At 55.7% G+C, this 15,615-nt stretch overlaps 1 protein-coding gene across 2 annotated transcripts in view; it reads left to right on the top strand.

Moving 5' to 3' along the window:
• Window positions 1-7,315: 7,315 nt before the first annotated feature.
• The window catches only part of ZBTB16 (zinc finger and BTB domain containing 16), a 186,452-nt gene continuing 178,152 nt past the window's right edge, over window positions 7,316-15,615 (top strand). For both annotated transcript variants that reach the window (XM_054724758.1, XM_008150146.3), the window contains exons 1-2: window positions 7,316-7,595; window positions 10,332-11,695. In XM_054724758.1, the coding sequence (XP_054580733.1) occupies window positions 10,422-11,695 (1,274 nt within the window). In that variant the 5' untranslated portion in view covers window positions 7,316-7,595; window positions 10,332-10,421. The remainder of the gene's footprint in view (window positions 7,596-10,331; window positions 11,696-15,615) is intronic.

Raw genomic sequence — 15,615 nt, 5'->3', positions numbered from 1 at the left:
ACTCCACACACCACATTGGAGTTATTTCTTGTTTATATCAAGTCCACAACGGGTGTTCTTAGTAGGCAAGCAGCTATCATCCAAACTGCAATCCAGGGATCCAGGCTTTTTCCATCGTGGCTCTGCCATCTTCATCACTTAACTTCCAAGGTAACTATCTATACGGTCAGGGGGCCAAGTCACAGAAGGAGAAGGGCATAGAGGGTTCCACGTGGGAGGTTTGTGGGCCAGTCCTGGAAGTGGCACACTGGACGTCTGCTCACAATTCGTACGTTGGCCAGAACTCAGTCACATGGCCTGTCCCTAACAGCAAGGTCAACTGGAAAATGTAACCCATGTGCGCTCGGGAAGGCCTGTGCAGGACGGCTGGCCAGGCTCTGCCACACCTGGTAACAGCAGCGCTAACTTGTGCACACGCATGTCTTACAGCAGTGATGGGCAACCTTTTGAGCTTGGTGTGTCAAACTTCGCCAAAAAACTGAGCATAACTCGGGTAGTGGGTCACTTTGAGAAAAAAACTAACTCCAAGACACTAGTCGCAAATGTTTCATCCTCAGGAGCAGCAAATGTTTCATCCTCAGCATGCGGCCGCGTGTCATCAGAAATGGCTACGCGTGTCAGTGCTGACACGCGTGTCATAGGTTCGCCATCACTGTTTATAGTCTAGTGCTGGGTCCGGTCAGCAGTCCTACACCCACTGGTGTCCTTAGCAGGAGGCCAGAGGCTCTCTTCTCAGGCCTGGCTGGGTAACTAATAGCTACGTGGGGCTGGAGTACAAGGTCCCTGTGGGAGTAATGAGTGGTGCAATTCAAATCACTTCATTTTATTCAATGCAATTTAATAAGTATTTATTAATGTCCCTAGAATACTGAGAAAAGCTTGGTCCTAGGCCCCTAACGGAGACATAAATTGGAGTAGAACCCTGTTATATCCTTAAGGAGCTGTATACAATTCAGTTCAACAGCTTCCCCCAATCCTTATTTATATCCCACTGATTTTTCAAGGGTGCGTAAAAAACACATAGCTATAAAAAATTCTGCCCTAAATATTGGGATACAGAATAGTACCTCCTCTCCTGAATTGGTGTATATGTTCATTCATTCATTCAATTAGTTCATTCAGAGCAGACATATACTCTACTCTGAGGGTTGGGAATGGGAATACTAAATTGAACAAGATTGAGACATTGTCTTCCAGAAACCCACCGTGCAGGGGGTGGTCAGGATGCACATACGGCAGTCCGGTCCGTCAGGGGAGAAACATATAGAATAGTGCAATGGAGACACACGTTGTCTTTATGGACTGTGGTGCTTCCGGGGCACCTCCAATGAGCGTGACCCTCCCCTGCACGTCCCGCCAGGCGTTGTACGTAACTGTGGCACTCCTGTTGGAACACAGCTGCCACGGATTGAAATCTATAGGAACTGAAATCTGTACCTGCAAACACCTCCCATGTTCAACAGCTAGCTGTTTAAAGTGAACTAGCCTAAGGAAATGTTACATACTTTCCTCTTCCTGGCCTCCCCACGGTGACGCACCCGAGTGTCAGAAAAGCCCCCGTTTCTGCTGAGGACTTGGGGGTTCATTTTCGGCGCGGTGCCAGGGGGCTCCAATTCATGCACACTGTATGGAACCGCACCCCTGGACAGCTGCAAAATTGTAGTTTTAAAAGTGAAGCTGACTTTCTCAGGACAAAGCACATTTCCAGAATCACCAAAAACTACTAAACGTTGGCCCAGGATCTGTGTGTTGGCGCTTCTGTGTCTGCAAAGGGAGAAAATGCCCTTCTCTTCCGTGCAAATGACGTTTCAAAGACAACACGGAGACACGATGCCCAGCAGCTGGCAGCAATGGCTGCTCTGTCTCACCCCAAAGCTTTGTTAGGAGCCCCGTCAAACCTGGCCCATGGTTTGTGACACCCAGTGAAACCCTGTGCTTCTTCCATAGCAACCTGAGCCCTGCTGCCTGCCATTAAGGGACCTCTCTTATGAAGCATCTCTTTTTTAAATGGCAGCCATCATCTGGTCCCAGTATACATTAAATTCCATGATAATTATAAACACACTTCCCCACAACATCCGCTGCAGATTTCATCCACACCGCCTACCCCTTCAGGGCATCTTTGCACTAATAACAACTCAGATTTGCTATTTGAGTTGACAACATGAGGTCCCAACACCATTTGCAATATGCCAGAGAGAGGGTAGAAAACGCTTTCTCTTCCTCAAGCACAAGATCTGGGGTCGCAGTAAGCCAAGGCCTCAGGGGCTAAGAGAAATAACTCCTCTTGTCCCCCTTTGAAAAGTCACTCTGCCCTGAAGGTGAGAGGAAGGGTGTCCTCAGAACCCGGAGAAGAAGCGCACGTTTGTAAACACCGCTAACCAGGACTCCCCGGGGGAAAAGATGGCTATTATCAATCAAAGAAATCATCTGCTTATTTGCTCTTCTGGGCTTCAACTAACCAGAATCCACAAGTCATTGGATTATTTCCTCCTCTGTTTTTTTGGAGAGGGGATCTAAGGAAGTGACATAAGAGAATTAACATTTAGCCCTGGATGGTTTGGCTCAGTGAATAGAGCGTTGGCCTGCAGACTGAAGGGTACTGGGTTCGATTCCAGTCAAGGGCGCATACCTTGGTTCCAGGCTCCAGCCCCTACCCTGGTTGGGGTACATGCAGAAGGCAACCAATTAATGTGTCTCTCATCATTGATGTTTTTTTCTCTCTCTCTCTCCATCTCCTTTTCTCTCTGAAATCAATAAAAATATATTTAAAAAAAGAATTAACATTTTAAAAAAAGCAAACACCAAAGAAACATATTAACAGCCGAGTAGGGCAAAAGTAGGTTCACAGTTATGAGTACATGAAACAGTTTATTGTTGTATTATTTTCCATATGAGCAACTGTAAGCCTACTTTTGCCCCATCCTAAATGCATTGAGGGCAAAATCGACTCTTCCTAATTTTTAAAACATAATCCTTATGTGAGGATATCTTTCCCATTGATTTCTAGACAGAGCAAAAGGGAGGCAGGAGGGGGAGAGAGAAACATTCATTGTCTCCCACATGTGCCCCTGCCGGGGGCTAGGGGACCTGCAACCGAAGTACGTGCCTTTGACCGGAATCGAACCCTGCCACCTTTTGGTCCACGGGCTGACGCTCTAACCACTGAGCTACAGGCCAGGACTCTGCCTAATTAAAAAAAAAAATGTTTCTTATTGATTTCACAGAGAGGAAGGGAGAAGGAGAGAGAGAAACATCGACTGCCTCCCCTGCATGCCCCCTACTGGGGATCAAGCCCGAAATCCAGGCATGTGCCCTGAGATCTGGAATTGAACCGGAGGCGCTCAACCAATGAGCCACACTGAGCAGACTGTCTAATTTTTCACCTCATCTGCCTCTAGCTAGGAGATATCTGCAATGATGACCTTGAAGTACTGTAAGGTCCTTTGCCGCCAGAAAAGGTCTGCTGTGTCTTCCGCAGGGGCCCCAGTGAGGTGATCTGAGAGCAGGAGAAGCCAGGTCCCCCGCAGTGGCAGCCCGGAGCGCTCCGCTGTAGTGGGCACTGCCTTCACTCGGCTCCACCGCCTGCGTCTTCCTCTGCAGATGCTTCCTGCCCCGCTCATCACGAGGTTTGGGGAAATGCAAAGTAGCTTTTTCTCCCCAAAGGTAGGAGTCCTTGACTTATTTATCACGGTCAGAAAGCTTACCTTTTTAAAAACTATTTCCAAATGAGGAGCTGGAATAAAATGAGTTGCTATAGTCCATTAATACTCAATCAGAATACTCAAAACACCCCTATAGCCTTCTTCCTGGGTATCTGTTTAGGTCAAGTTTTATTGTAATTCAAAACTTCCTCCTCAACTTCCGTCTGCGATTTTGAGGAAGGAGGGAAAGAGCAGAGATCCTGGTGGATGTGAGTCTATTTACCCGGGGGCCTGATTCGACGGAGAACTGTTGGGCCCTCTGCAGCACAGCACTTGGAGAAGAGGAGGAAATGAAAAGCCCTGGCTCCCCTATTCTACCCCACTGGAGGCCGTATAATCTAAGGTCAAGAACTTTGCAGTCAGAATGGTTGGATTTTATTTTTTTTTATTTTTTATTTTTAAAATATATTTTATTGATTTTTTACAGAGAGGAAGGGAAAGGGATAGAGAGTTAGAAACATAGATGAGAGAGAAACATTGATCAGCTGCCTCCTGCACACCCCCTACTGGGGATGTGCCTGCAACCAAGGTACATGCCCTTGACCGGAATCGAACCTGGGACCTTTCAGTCCGCAGGCCGACGCTCTATCCACTGAGCCAAACCGGCTTCGGCCAGAATGGTTGGATTTTAAATCTCAGCTCTGATGTTTCATAAATTCTGTAGTCTTGGATAACACACTTCTTCATCTCTTTGAGCCTCTTATCTGCAGAAATGGGGGAAATAATAGGACCTGCCTGAATAGGGCTGTTACATGCATTAAATAAAACAGCATAGGTAATGTGTTGAGGTTCCTAGTCAGTGCTCAGAAGGCGTTATTGTTCCTACTGTCTCCTCCCTGTAAGATCCCTTAGACCTACCCACCCTCCTTTTCCACAAGCGGAGCTCTGGCCGGTTGCTGCCAGTGGGAGGTATGTGAATAAAAGAGGAAGATTTAGCAATGGAATTCCATCCAAAGGTGAAATCATCTGTTCCCTTGTCTCCAGCATGACCTCCCTCCAGACTGAGGGCTCTTCTATTTTTAGGACCGATGTCCCAGCTTCCCTTCCCTTTCCCTTCAAGAAAAAAAGGGAAGCCCTGGCTGGTGTGGCTCAGTTGGTCAGGGTGTCGTCCCCACTACCAAGAGGTCGGGGGTTTAATTCCTGGTCAGGTTTCGGGTTCCATCCCAGTTGGGTGTGTACGGTGTCAGCCAATCCATGTTTCTCTCTCTCCCTCAAATAAATAAAAAAGAAAAAAGAAATCAGTACAAATATATATGAGAGGGAGAGAGAGAGAGAGAGAAAGAGAGAACGCTTGTAATTTTCCATCCTGCTTGCTTTAGGTGCTGCCATATGAAATCTCTGAACTGGGGCTTCTCATCAGCCTTCCTGGGCCCCAAGGACGTAGCTCTGGCTGTAAACGGTGCCAGTTTTGGTGGTGGAGCTGCTGTCGCGTTATCTGGGCCCAACAAACCTTATCAAACTGCGGTGCCGCCAGCCTCCAGTGCTAAGTGGCAATGCTCAGAGCCCGGCGCTGGCACGCAGCCTGCCTTCCTCCTTCTTGTTACCTTCTCCACCTCTTAAACTCAGACATTAATCTCTCTTTAACACTTACTAACAAGGGCTGGGCTTTTTAATGGCAGAGTTTATGAAGCAAGGGAGCTTTTCACATAGAGTGAGTACGGTATGGCGGTGGGGGAGTCCGAGCCACGGAGGAATGGTTCTTCTCTCCCATTGTTCGCAGAGAATATTTTCTCTGATTTGAGGATTAATAGGCCTCGGACCAAGGGCTCAGCGTGTGCTTCTCCTGCGACTGCCTTTGGGAGCGGCTGGCAGTGGTGTGGACAGCCAGGCCACACCCTTCAGCAGGCACCAGGAGCACAAGTGTAAGGATTCCCTCTTTCCCTGGGAGGCAGCAGGCGGGCCTTTTCTCCTCTTCTGACACCTCTCTCCACTTGCTCTCCTTGCAGACCAGTTTTCTTAACTTTCTTGAAATCTCCTTCCTCTTGCAGACTGCATAGTCTTTGGCTAGAAAAGTCGTCTCTGACAGGATTGCTCTTTATTGTTAATGAAAAGGGACACCCACGGCCTGGGCTTTCCCGGGCACCAGGTAGGCACTGCGGTTCCAAGTGGCTTCTCTGCCCCCGGCTGCCCTCTCCCCTTCCCGGACCCTGCAGGTCCCAGCACTGCCCTGGAGAGAAGAGAGGCAGGAGCGGTGCTGGCCGGGATGGAACTGCCTGTCCTGGGACTACCCCATTAGTAAGTCCCGGGAACCCAGATCAGTTGATTTGTATGTAAACTCTCTCTGCCTTCTGGCCTTTCGCACCCGGAAGCGGATTTTTGTCTCTAGTTGGCTTCTGCCACCTTCCTTGACCCTGCAGTTCCTGGGCCGGACTCTCCGCCTGGCGCGGTGCCAGAGGCTCACATCGGGAGGCGATTAGACGTGAGTATTGCGGAAGACCTTTGACCCGCCCGCGTGCCAGGGACGGAATGTGGAGACCCCGGACTCCCTGATTGAAACCCGGCTTTGCTAAGGCTGCATGACCTCGGGGGCTGCCTGTCCACAGACCCAGAGATAGCCCTCCCCACCCCACTCTCTCCCCCACCCCCACCCCAGCCTCTGGTCCTGAACGTTAGTCGGTCACCCCTGCCTTCACGCAGCTGCGCGCTTCCCACTCTTTTGCCCCCTACCTTCGCCACGCTCCAGGGGAAGGGGCAGAAGGGGGCTCCCCGCCGCGGAGGAGGACAGATTTCTTCTGGTTGCTCTACCCCCAGGTTAGTGATCTCCACTCTGAAGTGGAGCGGCCCGCCGAGAGGGGGCGCTGTGCGGGCCTGGACTGCGGCAAGCTGCCACCGCCTCCTGGAGACGGCGCTGAGCGGGGCGCAGCTCCCGGGAACTGTTTCCAACCAGGTCACTTGGGGGGCACAGCCGAGGGCACGCGTAAGACTGAGAAGGATAAAAGTTTCTCTCAGGCTCCCACCTCAGTCCCCAGGGATCGCGAAAGCCCAACTCGGACGTCTGCCTCCAGGGACGGGTCCCGCGGACCCTCTGGCCCGCGAATCCTGCGCCCGGAGACTTCTCGCAGTTCGGTAGCTCCTCGCCGAGACCCACGGCGGCCGGCAGGCACGCAGGGCCTGAGCTTGGGCGGGGAAGGCGACCTTCCCAAACCGACCTCGGGTTACAGGGGGTGCAGCCCTGAGCCTGGAGCAAAAGTGAAAGGCGAGATGACACGCACGGAACTGGGGCAAACATTGGAGCCCGGGACGAAACTCCCCTCCTGGAGCAGCAGGGGCGAAACCGTGTCCAGGGGAAATGAAAAACCTGGGGGTGGAAAGCGGGGGCTGGCCCCCGCACCGCATCTCTACTGCCCCACGGAGGGCTCCGAGCCCCTGGCGCTCTCCTCCGTGAGCGCCTTTCCTCCCCGCCTGGCCGGTGACGGCGGCCGCCGGCGCCCCAGCAGCAGCTAGATGTCAGGCGAAGCCCGGAGCCCGGCGCGCGGAAGGGAGGGGGTGGGAAGGGAGGGAAGGGGTGGGGCGGGAGCGTGCGCCCAGTGCGGGGGAGGTGTGCGGGGGGTGGGGACGGGCTGAGCCGGGGGACAGCGGGAGGGGGGAGCTGTGGGCAGGGAGCCCGGCTCCGCCGCCAGCACTAAAGATGGAGAGGCGCCGGGGCCTCGCAGGGGAGGGGGCTCGGCGTTGACGTGGGACGCGGCGGAGGCGCCGAAGCCGGTGGTGATTTGCTAACCTCACAGCAGAGAGGAGTTGAGGGCGATGAGAGCGGGTACTGCGAACTGCCGGGCGACGCCGCCGCTGCCGCCGTGATCCCGAGAGCAACAGTTCTCCAGCAGCCCCGCTCCCCGACACTGGCACACCCCCGGAGGCACGCACGCCCACCCCACGGCGCCCGGCGTGGCAGCGGTGAGTTGGGGGGTCGGGGAGGGGCGCGCTGCCCAGGGAGAGCCTCTGCCGAGGCGCCGGGGTTGCAGAGGTCTGGGGGGCGCGTTCGCTTCGGCCGCTCGGCCGCTGGGCTTGCGCCCGATTTTATTCGGCTGGTTCCCTTCCTGCCGCTGCAGCCGCCGCCGCCGCCGCCGGTTGGGGTCGGGTTCTAGAAGGGGGAGCCCCGGCTGTCAGCTTGGGCACAGCTGCCACCCCAACCTTTCCACTCCAGGGCACGGTCGGGGTGAGAGGTGGGGGCCGAGCGGTCTTCGGGGACTGAGGGCGGGAGCGGAGGGCTGGGGATCGCGAGGCTTTGTACCGCGGGGGGCCGGCGGGGGTGCCGGGAGCGGTGGGTGCTCATATGTATGCGGACCGGTGCGCGGGCGCGAGAGAGGGTTGTGGCTTATTTGTGTGTTTATTCGCCGGTCGGCTGGGAAGCTATAATCGGAGGATCCGAGGAGTGAATCTGGGGCCGGAGGGGAGCAGGACTGGGACTCGCTTGGGTTTTGTTTCTCTTTGGAAAACGTGGTGGGCCCTTTTTTCTTGGTTAGACTTGGTCCCCTCTTTTTAGGAGGTGGGCGGCCGCGGCGGAGCTCCGCAGCGCCCGGGGCTCCGGGCCCTCTTCGGCTCCCGGCGGGACTGGCCGTGACGCCGGAACTGGCGGTGCGCTCCCGGCCGCACTCGGTGGGTGCCAGGCTCTGCACCTGATGCGTGCGGGCGCCTTTCCCACCCGGCGCGCCCGCAGCTCGCCCTCACAGCCCCGGGACACTCCCGCGGGCGTTGGAAATGCGCACGGTCTCCCCCGCCGGCGGACCCGCGGGAGCGCCCAGCCGTGCTCAGCGCGGACTCCCTCGCCCGCTCCCCGGGACGCGCGCACGGTGCCTGGGCCGGGCTCACCGCTGCTGGCGGCGCCGGCTCGCGGCCGGGGATCCTGCCCTTCGCTCCCGGGGGTCACGGCCCAGGGTCGGCGAGGGAGGGCCGGCCGACCCCTTCTTGCCTGTCCTCCCACAACTCTCGGTGGGGCTTTTGTGTTTCCCCTTAGCGGCCAGGCGGTCCACCTCCTCCCGGCTCTTGCCCCGGAGCCCGGCCCGCCCGGACTCGAGCTTTTCGTCCGGGTCCCTTTTGCTTTTCCTCTTCCCTAGACCGGCTCCCTTCCTTTCTGCCGCCTGGATCCCCGGGAAAAGTTGCTTCTCCAAGTTTGCCGAAGTCGTCTCCTAGTCTCCGTGGGGGTGGCTGGGAACGGGGGGTGGGAGAGCGCGGTGGATCCCTGGAGCTCGGGCGGGTTAGCGCCAGCTTTCCACCGCTCCGCCGGGGTGGGCGCTGCAGCCGGCGCCGCCAGGATCGCCGCGGGCCGGAGGGACGGCTGACTGAGGGCACCCTGATTTCCCTTGGGACCCAAGGAGCTTGTTTTGGGGAAGGAATTCAGTAGCCCAGCTAACATTCTTTGCATTGCTCTCGGAAACCCCTAAGTAGTCTGTGGAAAAGCCATAGGCGAGGATGAATGGCCCCAGTCCCCACCCCAGGCTGGGCAGCCAACGGTTTTGATGAGACATATTACTACCCTTTCTGCGGGAGCTTTTGGCTCTGGAACCCGGAGGGCTCCTTCTGGGGGCAGAAGCAAGTAGCGTTGGGAGATTTCGGCAGAACCTTTGCTCCCAGTTCATTTCTTGACCACAGCAAGGCAGAGGCTGGAGGGAACTGGGCCTTCGAGGTCTTTTAAGTCTTGAAACCGTTGTGTGTGTGTGTGTGTGTGGGGGATCCCCAGAGTTCCAGAGCCCTGTTATTGATCCTGAACAGCTTGCTGTGGGGGAGGCCTTTGTCTCCCAGCCCTGTCTTCCCTTCATACTGGTTGTAATTCGCACCTTAAATGCTGGTGCCAGTGTCACTTCTAGCACCGGGAGCCATGCCCAGCGGCAGTTGCTGCTCCTGGTGACAGGACTTGCCCACTCCAGAGACCCTGTGGGACCCACTTGGAGTTCATATGCCTAGATTACACTCCTGGCTCCAAGGGTCCATATTTCCTATCGTCTCTCTTAGGCCCTCCACAGCCTGTCCTACCTTTTATAGATCCTCTTGTCCTCTGGGCACTGTGGGCGGGGTTAGTGAGGCATCTTACATAAGCGTGCGCCCAGGTGTTAGGATGGGCCTGGAAGAGCCCTTGCCCTTGGATTTGTGTGGGCCAGACTGCAGGCTGCTAGCCCAGCTAGGCTTGGCTTTGCTCCCGGGGCTACCCCAGTGAAGCAGGGTTCAGACAAATATTGTTTTGAAGATGAAGTTTGCTGCTCGGGGGGCGGTTCAGAGGGAAACTGAGGGCTCACATTGACCAAAGGAAGTGGCTCAGTTCTTACCGATTTTCAGTTAAGTGCTGGCACCTCCTCCTAACATGTTGGCCTGGCACAGGACCCCCCGCCCGCCCCCACTCTTAGACTTAAGACCAGGGCTCCGAGGACTCCGTTGTAATTTTCATTTTACTTCATCAGACAGTGAATTAGGCATGTGCTGTGGCAGAAGTTTGTCTTTGCTCTCGTTGGTGGGTTTGTGAAGGCAGACTCCTAGATTTCTAGGAAGCCCCTTCCCCTCCGGTAACATCTCCAGGATGCTCTTGCCGGCTGAACGAGGGTGGGGTTGTATTGTTTGAATGCTTACTTTTGGGGACACTGACTAACCTACCTTTTGTTCTGTCATCTCTTTCGCCCCTTCCCCCTTTCTCCCTTCTAGCCCTCTCCACTGGCCCACGAGACTCAGCCTGCCCCACCACGCGGAGCCCGGAAGGAAAGAGAGCCTCATGCCTAAGCCGCGGGGAGCACCATGGATCTGACGAAGATGGGCATGATCCAGCTGCAGAACCCCAGCCACCCCTCGGGGCTCCTGTGCAAGGCCAACCAGATGCGGCTGGCCGGGACGCTGTGCGATGTGGTCATCATGGTGGACAGCCAGGAGTTCCATGCCCACCGGACCGTGCTGGCCTGCACCAGCAAGATGTTTGAGATCCTCTTCCACCGCAACAGCCAGCACTACACTCTGGACTTCCTCTCGCCAAAGACTTTCCAGCAGATCCTGGAGTATGCCTACACGGCCACGCTGCAAGCCAAGGCGGAGGACCTGGATGACCTGCTGTACGCCGCCGAGATCTTGGAGATCGAGTACTTGGAGGAGCAGTGCCTGAAGATCCTGGAGACCATCCAGGCCACAGACGACAATGACACGGAGGCCACCATGGCGGACGGTGGGGTGGAGGAAGAAGAGGACCGCAAGGCCCGGTACCTCAAGAACATCTTCATCTCGAAGCATTCCAGCGAGGAGAGTGGGTATGCCAGTGTGGCTGCGCAGAGCCTCCCCGGGCCCATGGCGGACCAGAGCCCGTCCGTGTCCACCTCGTTTGGCCTTTCAGCCATGAGTCCCACCAAGGCCGCCGTGGACAGTTTGATGACCATAGGGCAGTCTCTCCTGCAGGGAACTCTTCAGCCCCCCGCAGGGCCTGACGAACCTGCTCTGGCTGGGGCCGGGCGGCTCCCCGGGGTAGCTGAGGTGAAGACAGAGATGATGCAGGTGGATGAGGTGCCCAGCCAGGACAGCCCCGGGACAGCCGAGTCCAGCATTTCGGGCGGATTGGGGGACAAGGTGGAGGAAAGGGGCAAAGAGGGGCCCGGGACCCCAACTCGGAGCAGCGTCATTACCAGTGCAAGGGAGCTGCACTACGGGCGCGAGGAGAGTGCCGAGCCGCTGCCGACCCCCGCGGAGGCTGGCCAGGGCCCCCCAGGCCGACAGGAGCACCTGGCGCCCCCCGCAGAGAAACATCTGGGCGTCTACTCCGTGTTGCCCAACCACAAGGCTGACTCTGTGCTGAACATGCCGTCGTCGGTGTCCTCTGGGCTCCACGTGCAGGTGCAGCCCGCTCTGGCCGTGTCCATGGACTTCAGCACCTACGGGAGCCTGCTGCCGCAGGGCTTCATCCAGAGGGAGCTGTTCAGCAAGCTGGGTGAGCTGGCCGTGGGCATGAAGTCGGAGAGCCGGACCCTCGGGGAGCCGTGCAGCGTGTGTGGGGTGGATCTTCCTGACAACGAGGCCGTAGAGCAGCACAGGTAGGTCCCTCCCCAGCCCCACGGTCACCCGGCCCGAACCTCCGGCCCTGGCAGCCGGCCTTCATACCTGGCCGCTCCCGAGTCCTGGCGCCCGACTCCCCTGTGCTCCCTGCTATTGGTAAAAAAAAACCACGTCTTTCTAAGTCTTGGGACTGGGGTATGCTTTCCACGTGTGGTGAGGGGCCTAGGGTTTTTCCTAAGTGTTGGGGAACGCCTGGACCCAGATCTTACTAGGCTTTCGCTCTTTCTGCTTTCGGGCTCCCGTTTGCTTGTTCTGCTGTTGGACGGTTCTCTTTTGCCTGGAGTGACTGAAAGTGGAGGGAGGAAGAAGGAAGGTGGGGTTGAGGATGAAGGTCTCCCACGGCCCGGATCTGGCCATGTCGCCCGGTTTCAGGTACTCGGTTCCCATCAGTGGTCTCTGCCAAGGCAGGCCGGCTGCAGCTCCGGAGGATGGGAGGGGCCGGATGCTGCTTAGGGCGCTAGAGCCGCTGCCGGTCCCAACGTCATTCCTGGTGAACGTTCATCACCAGGAACGTGGCTTCCTCTCTCCCTTCTCATTCCCTCTTTCCAGAAGCACATTTAGAAGGAGCCGATTTACATATTAATCGAGGGGGAAGGATGGGTATGAGAGACTTGGGGCCAGCATTGGCTTCCCCTGGCTTCTGTCCCTTCTCTGTGAAATAACCATCCACCGCGCTCCGAGGACATGTCTGGTCCAATACTAAGTGCTTGCTGAGGAGGCACGTTTTTGTTACGACCCTCTGAGGTGTGTAGGCCATGTGCTGCTTTCACATGGTGAGACACTGAGACTGTTTACCAGGATCGCAGAGAGAGTAGGAGGCAGAGCTGGATTCAAATTCAGCTCCTCACCCCTTTGCACGTTGCTGCCTTTTGGAGTCATTCAGTCCTGAAGAGGATTGTGCCGCTAGCACAGAGCGTTCTGAGAATTGCTCACCAGTAGGGTTTGGCGTTAGCCTGCATCTGTCATAAGGGCATGCCCATCACTTTCACTTTCCCCTCCCGCCCCGGGGCTGGTAAGTGGGATGGAGAAGTCCGGTTTCTGTCGTCACTGTGGTTACATTGGCCTGTGTGCCCTCTTGCCTGCTCTTGGTCTGTTCTTGGGGGATCCGCACTTTGGCACCCCTCTCTGTCTACCCCGTTCCTCCATTTCTCATTAGTGTAGGAGGGGATGTGACTGAGGGGGTGTGGGGAAAGGGGGAGGCGTCTGAGGTTTGTCTGATGACCCCAAGCTGAGCCGGATTCCGACAGTGACAGTACCTCATCGTGGCTCTGAGCGTGACTTACCTTGTGGAAAGTGCTGCTGAGCTCAATGTTAGCCGATTTTTCCGGTGGCTGCGGAAAAACAACCGCCGCTAAGGTGTGTCTCGATGCTTGTGCCGCTCAGAAGTCGACCGAGTTAGTGTTTGTTTTTGCTCAGACTTTCCTGAAGAGGAAACCCCCTCCTCAAACCTGACCAGGCCGGCTTCTCGTCTTCTCCGGATGTGAATAGTTTCAGTGATGTGCCGTGAGAAGTGGGCTCCGGTGGATAGGAAACGCTTTGCTGGCTCTCCAGGCCCGGCTGCCTCTCTACCGGAGAGGCCGCCACAGCCGCCACCCTCCCAGGACCCCCAAGTTCCCGTCCTGCGGGACCCTCCACCCCCCTGGGAGGGGCTGGGGCCTGGCGGTGCGATACTCCACGAAGCGAGGTGGTGAAACTGGAGTTTAGGAACCCTTTCTGAGCCTTGTGTTACTTTTTACTTATTTATTAAAAAAATACTTGTGTTACTTTTTTAAATGGAGGTGGTTGGCAGGGTGTGGTGCTGAATCAATGAAGTGATAGCTAGGAGTCCCTAGAGCTGTGACAGCACCCAGTAACTGTGAAGGAGAAGAACTGACCCTGTGTCCCCGCCTTGTTTGGGTCTCACGTCTGCCTGACCCCATTGGATCCGAGCTCCAGTGCTGGTGTCCACAGCGCGGCGTCCGTGGGGCTGTGCTGGCTGCGGGCGTTGTGGGGAGCGGCCCTGTCCGCGGACTTGGGGTGCTGAGGCGCTGGTCCTGGGCCCTTGGTGTCACGCTGTGGGCTGCTGACTTGGAGAATGCGCTTTGACTGACTCAGGGTGGAGAGTAAGCTGCTGCAACCCAGGAACCCAGAGGCTGGGGCAGTGCCGGTGGAAAGCTATGAGGGTCTAAAGAGACCAAGGAGGGGCACCATGCTCCTGCACTGCCCGGCCCTCCTCAGGCTGGCAGCCCCTCAGCTCCGGTCAGACGGCCTTACCCCCCCCCCCCACGCCCCTCCCTCAGCTCCTGGATTAAGGTGCTACTTCCCTACTTCCTAGGCTCTCTGTTCCTCCCCCACCTCCCAGCTACCAGTAAAAACAGAGAAACAACACAACACAATCAGTGGGAGACTTGGACATCAGGAGACTGGAATTGGCAATAATATAACAGTGATGAACATAGTGAAATAAGAGGCGACAGATTTATTTTACTTTTAAATATATTTTTATTGATTTCAGAGAGGAAGGGAGAGGGAGATAGAAACATCAGTGATGATCACCGAATTGGGGATGGAGCCCACAACCCGGGCGTGTGCCCTGGTCGGGAATCGAACTGTGACCTCCTGGTTCACAGGTTGAGGCGCAACCACTGAGCCATGCCAGTTGGGCAGGTCTTATTTTATTTATTTATTTAGTCTTTTAAAAAAACTTTATTTAAATTCTTTATTGTTTAAAGTATTACATAAGTTTTCTTCCCCCCCCGCATTGACCTCTCCCCAGCCACTCCCACCCCCCAGCACATGCTCTCACCCCCCTACTGTTTGTGTCCATTGGTTATGTTCATGTGCATGCATACGAGTCCTTTGGTTGATCTCTTACCCTGCCTCCGCCCCCCATTTTATTTTTAGGCCCATGGGCTAGAGTGTTGGTAAAGGTTAAGTACCTTCAGTTGTTGGGGAGCAGAAGGGCATGGAGAGGAAGGAAGGGGAGGTTGCTGGGAAGTGGGGCAGAAAGGAGAGCTTGTTATGGGATGCCATCAGTAGGATTCCTCAGGACTTGGCCCCAAGCTGGTGAGAGAGGAGCCTGTTAGCATGACAGAAAGTTGGAATGAAACTTAGTAGTGAAGTGGTGGTCCCCACAGTGCACGGCGAGATGTAAAAACAATGTCAGATGTAGTCATGGATTGGAGGAGAGGCCAGACAAAGACACTACTACCATCAGAAGGAAGTCAGAACAGTTAGAAGACCTGATCGGCAGCATTCTCAGGCAGACGGAGGAGCAAGCTCTGGGCCCCAAAACCTTCCCCAGGAGGCCCACGTTATAGAAGATACGACTGAGGGAGGGAGGGTGATGTTGGGAGGGTCACAGTACGCTTCTGGAAGACTGGAATCTCACTCTAGGCTCAGTCTCTCTTTCTCTTTCTCTTCTGAAAGGCTGGAGCAGTTCTGCACGTAGGCTTGTGGGCCAGACGCACCTTCTCATTCTCAGAGTTGCATACATATGTGATATGCATGTTGACTTAAGTGTGAACACAGTCATCATTTGTAGCCCTCAGCCTCCCCAGGCTCATACAGCCTGGTCATGTTTCTGAATTCAACGCTGCAGGATCAGGCTGGGATCTGGCTTCCTAGGAGTGCTGGGTCTTCTGCAGACAAACCCTTAGGCCAGCTACAGTGTGTGTCCTGCACACCAAGTGGGATCTCTTGCCTGGCTCTTGCAGAGATGCTCAGGAACCAAAAGGAATGGTCTCAGCCAGCTCCCTAGGCCCAGCTCTAGGGTGCCTGAGCCATATAGCAGAGATGTCAGAGCTCTGCCTGGCCCTTGGCCTTGGTCTCTCTCGGGTGGCCAGTTGCTCTGTTTTCAGTGGTTGACCATGTAGAGGGCCAATAGCCGTTGACCTTGGTTTTGGCCAGTTTGGGGAGT

The sequence above is a fragment of the Eptesicus fuscus genome, chromosome 13 (genome assembly GCF_027574615.1).
Source record: "Eptesicus fuscus isolate TK198812 chromosome 13, DD_ASM_mEF_20220401, whole genome shotgun sequence".
Classification (NCBI taxonomy): Eukaryota; Metazoa; Chordata; class Mammalia; order Chiroptera; family Vespertilionidae; genus Eptesicus; species Eptesicus fuscus.
This window is presented reverse-complemented; position numbering and strand designations above follow the sequence as displayed.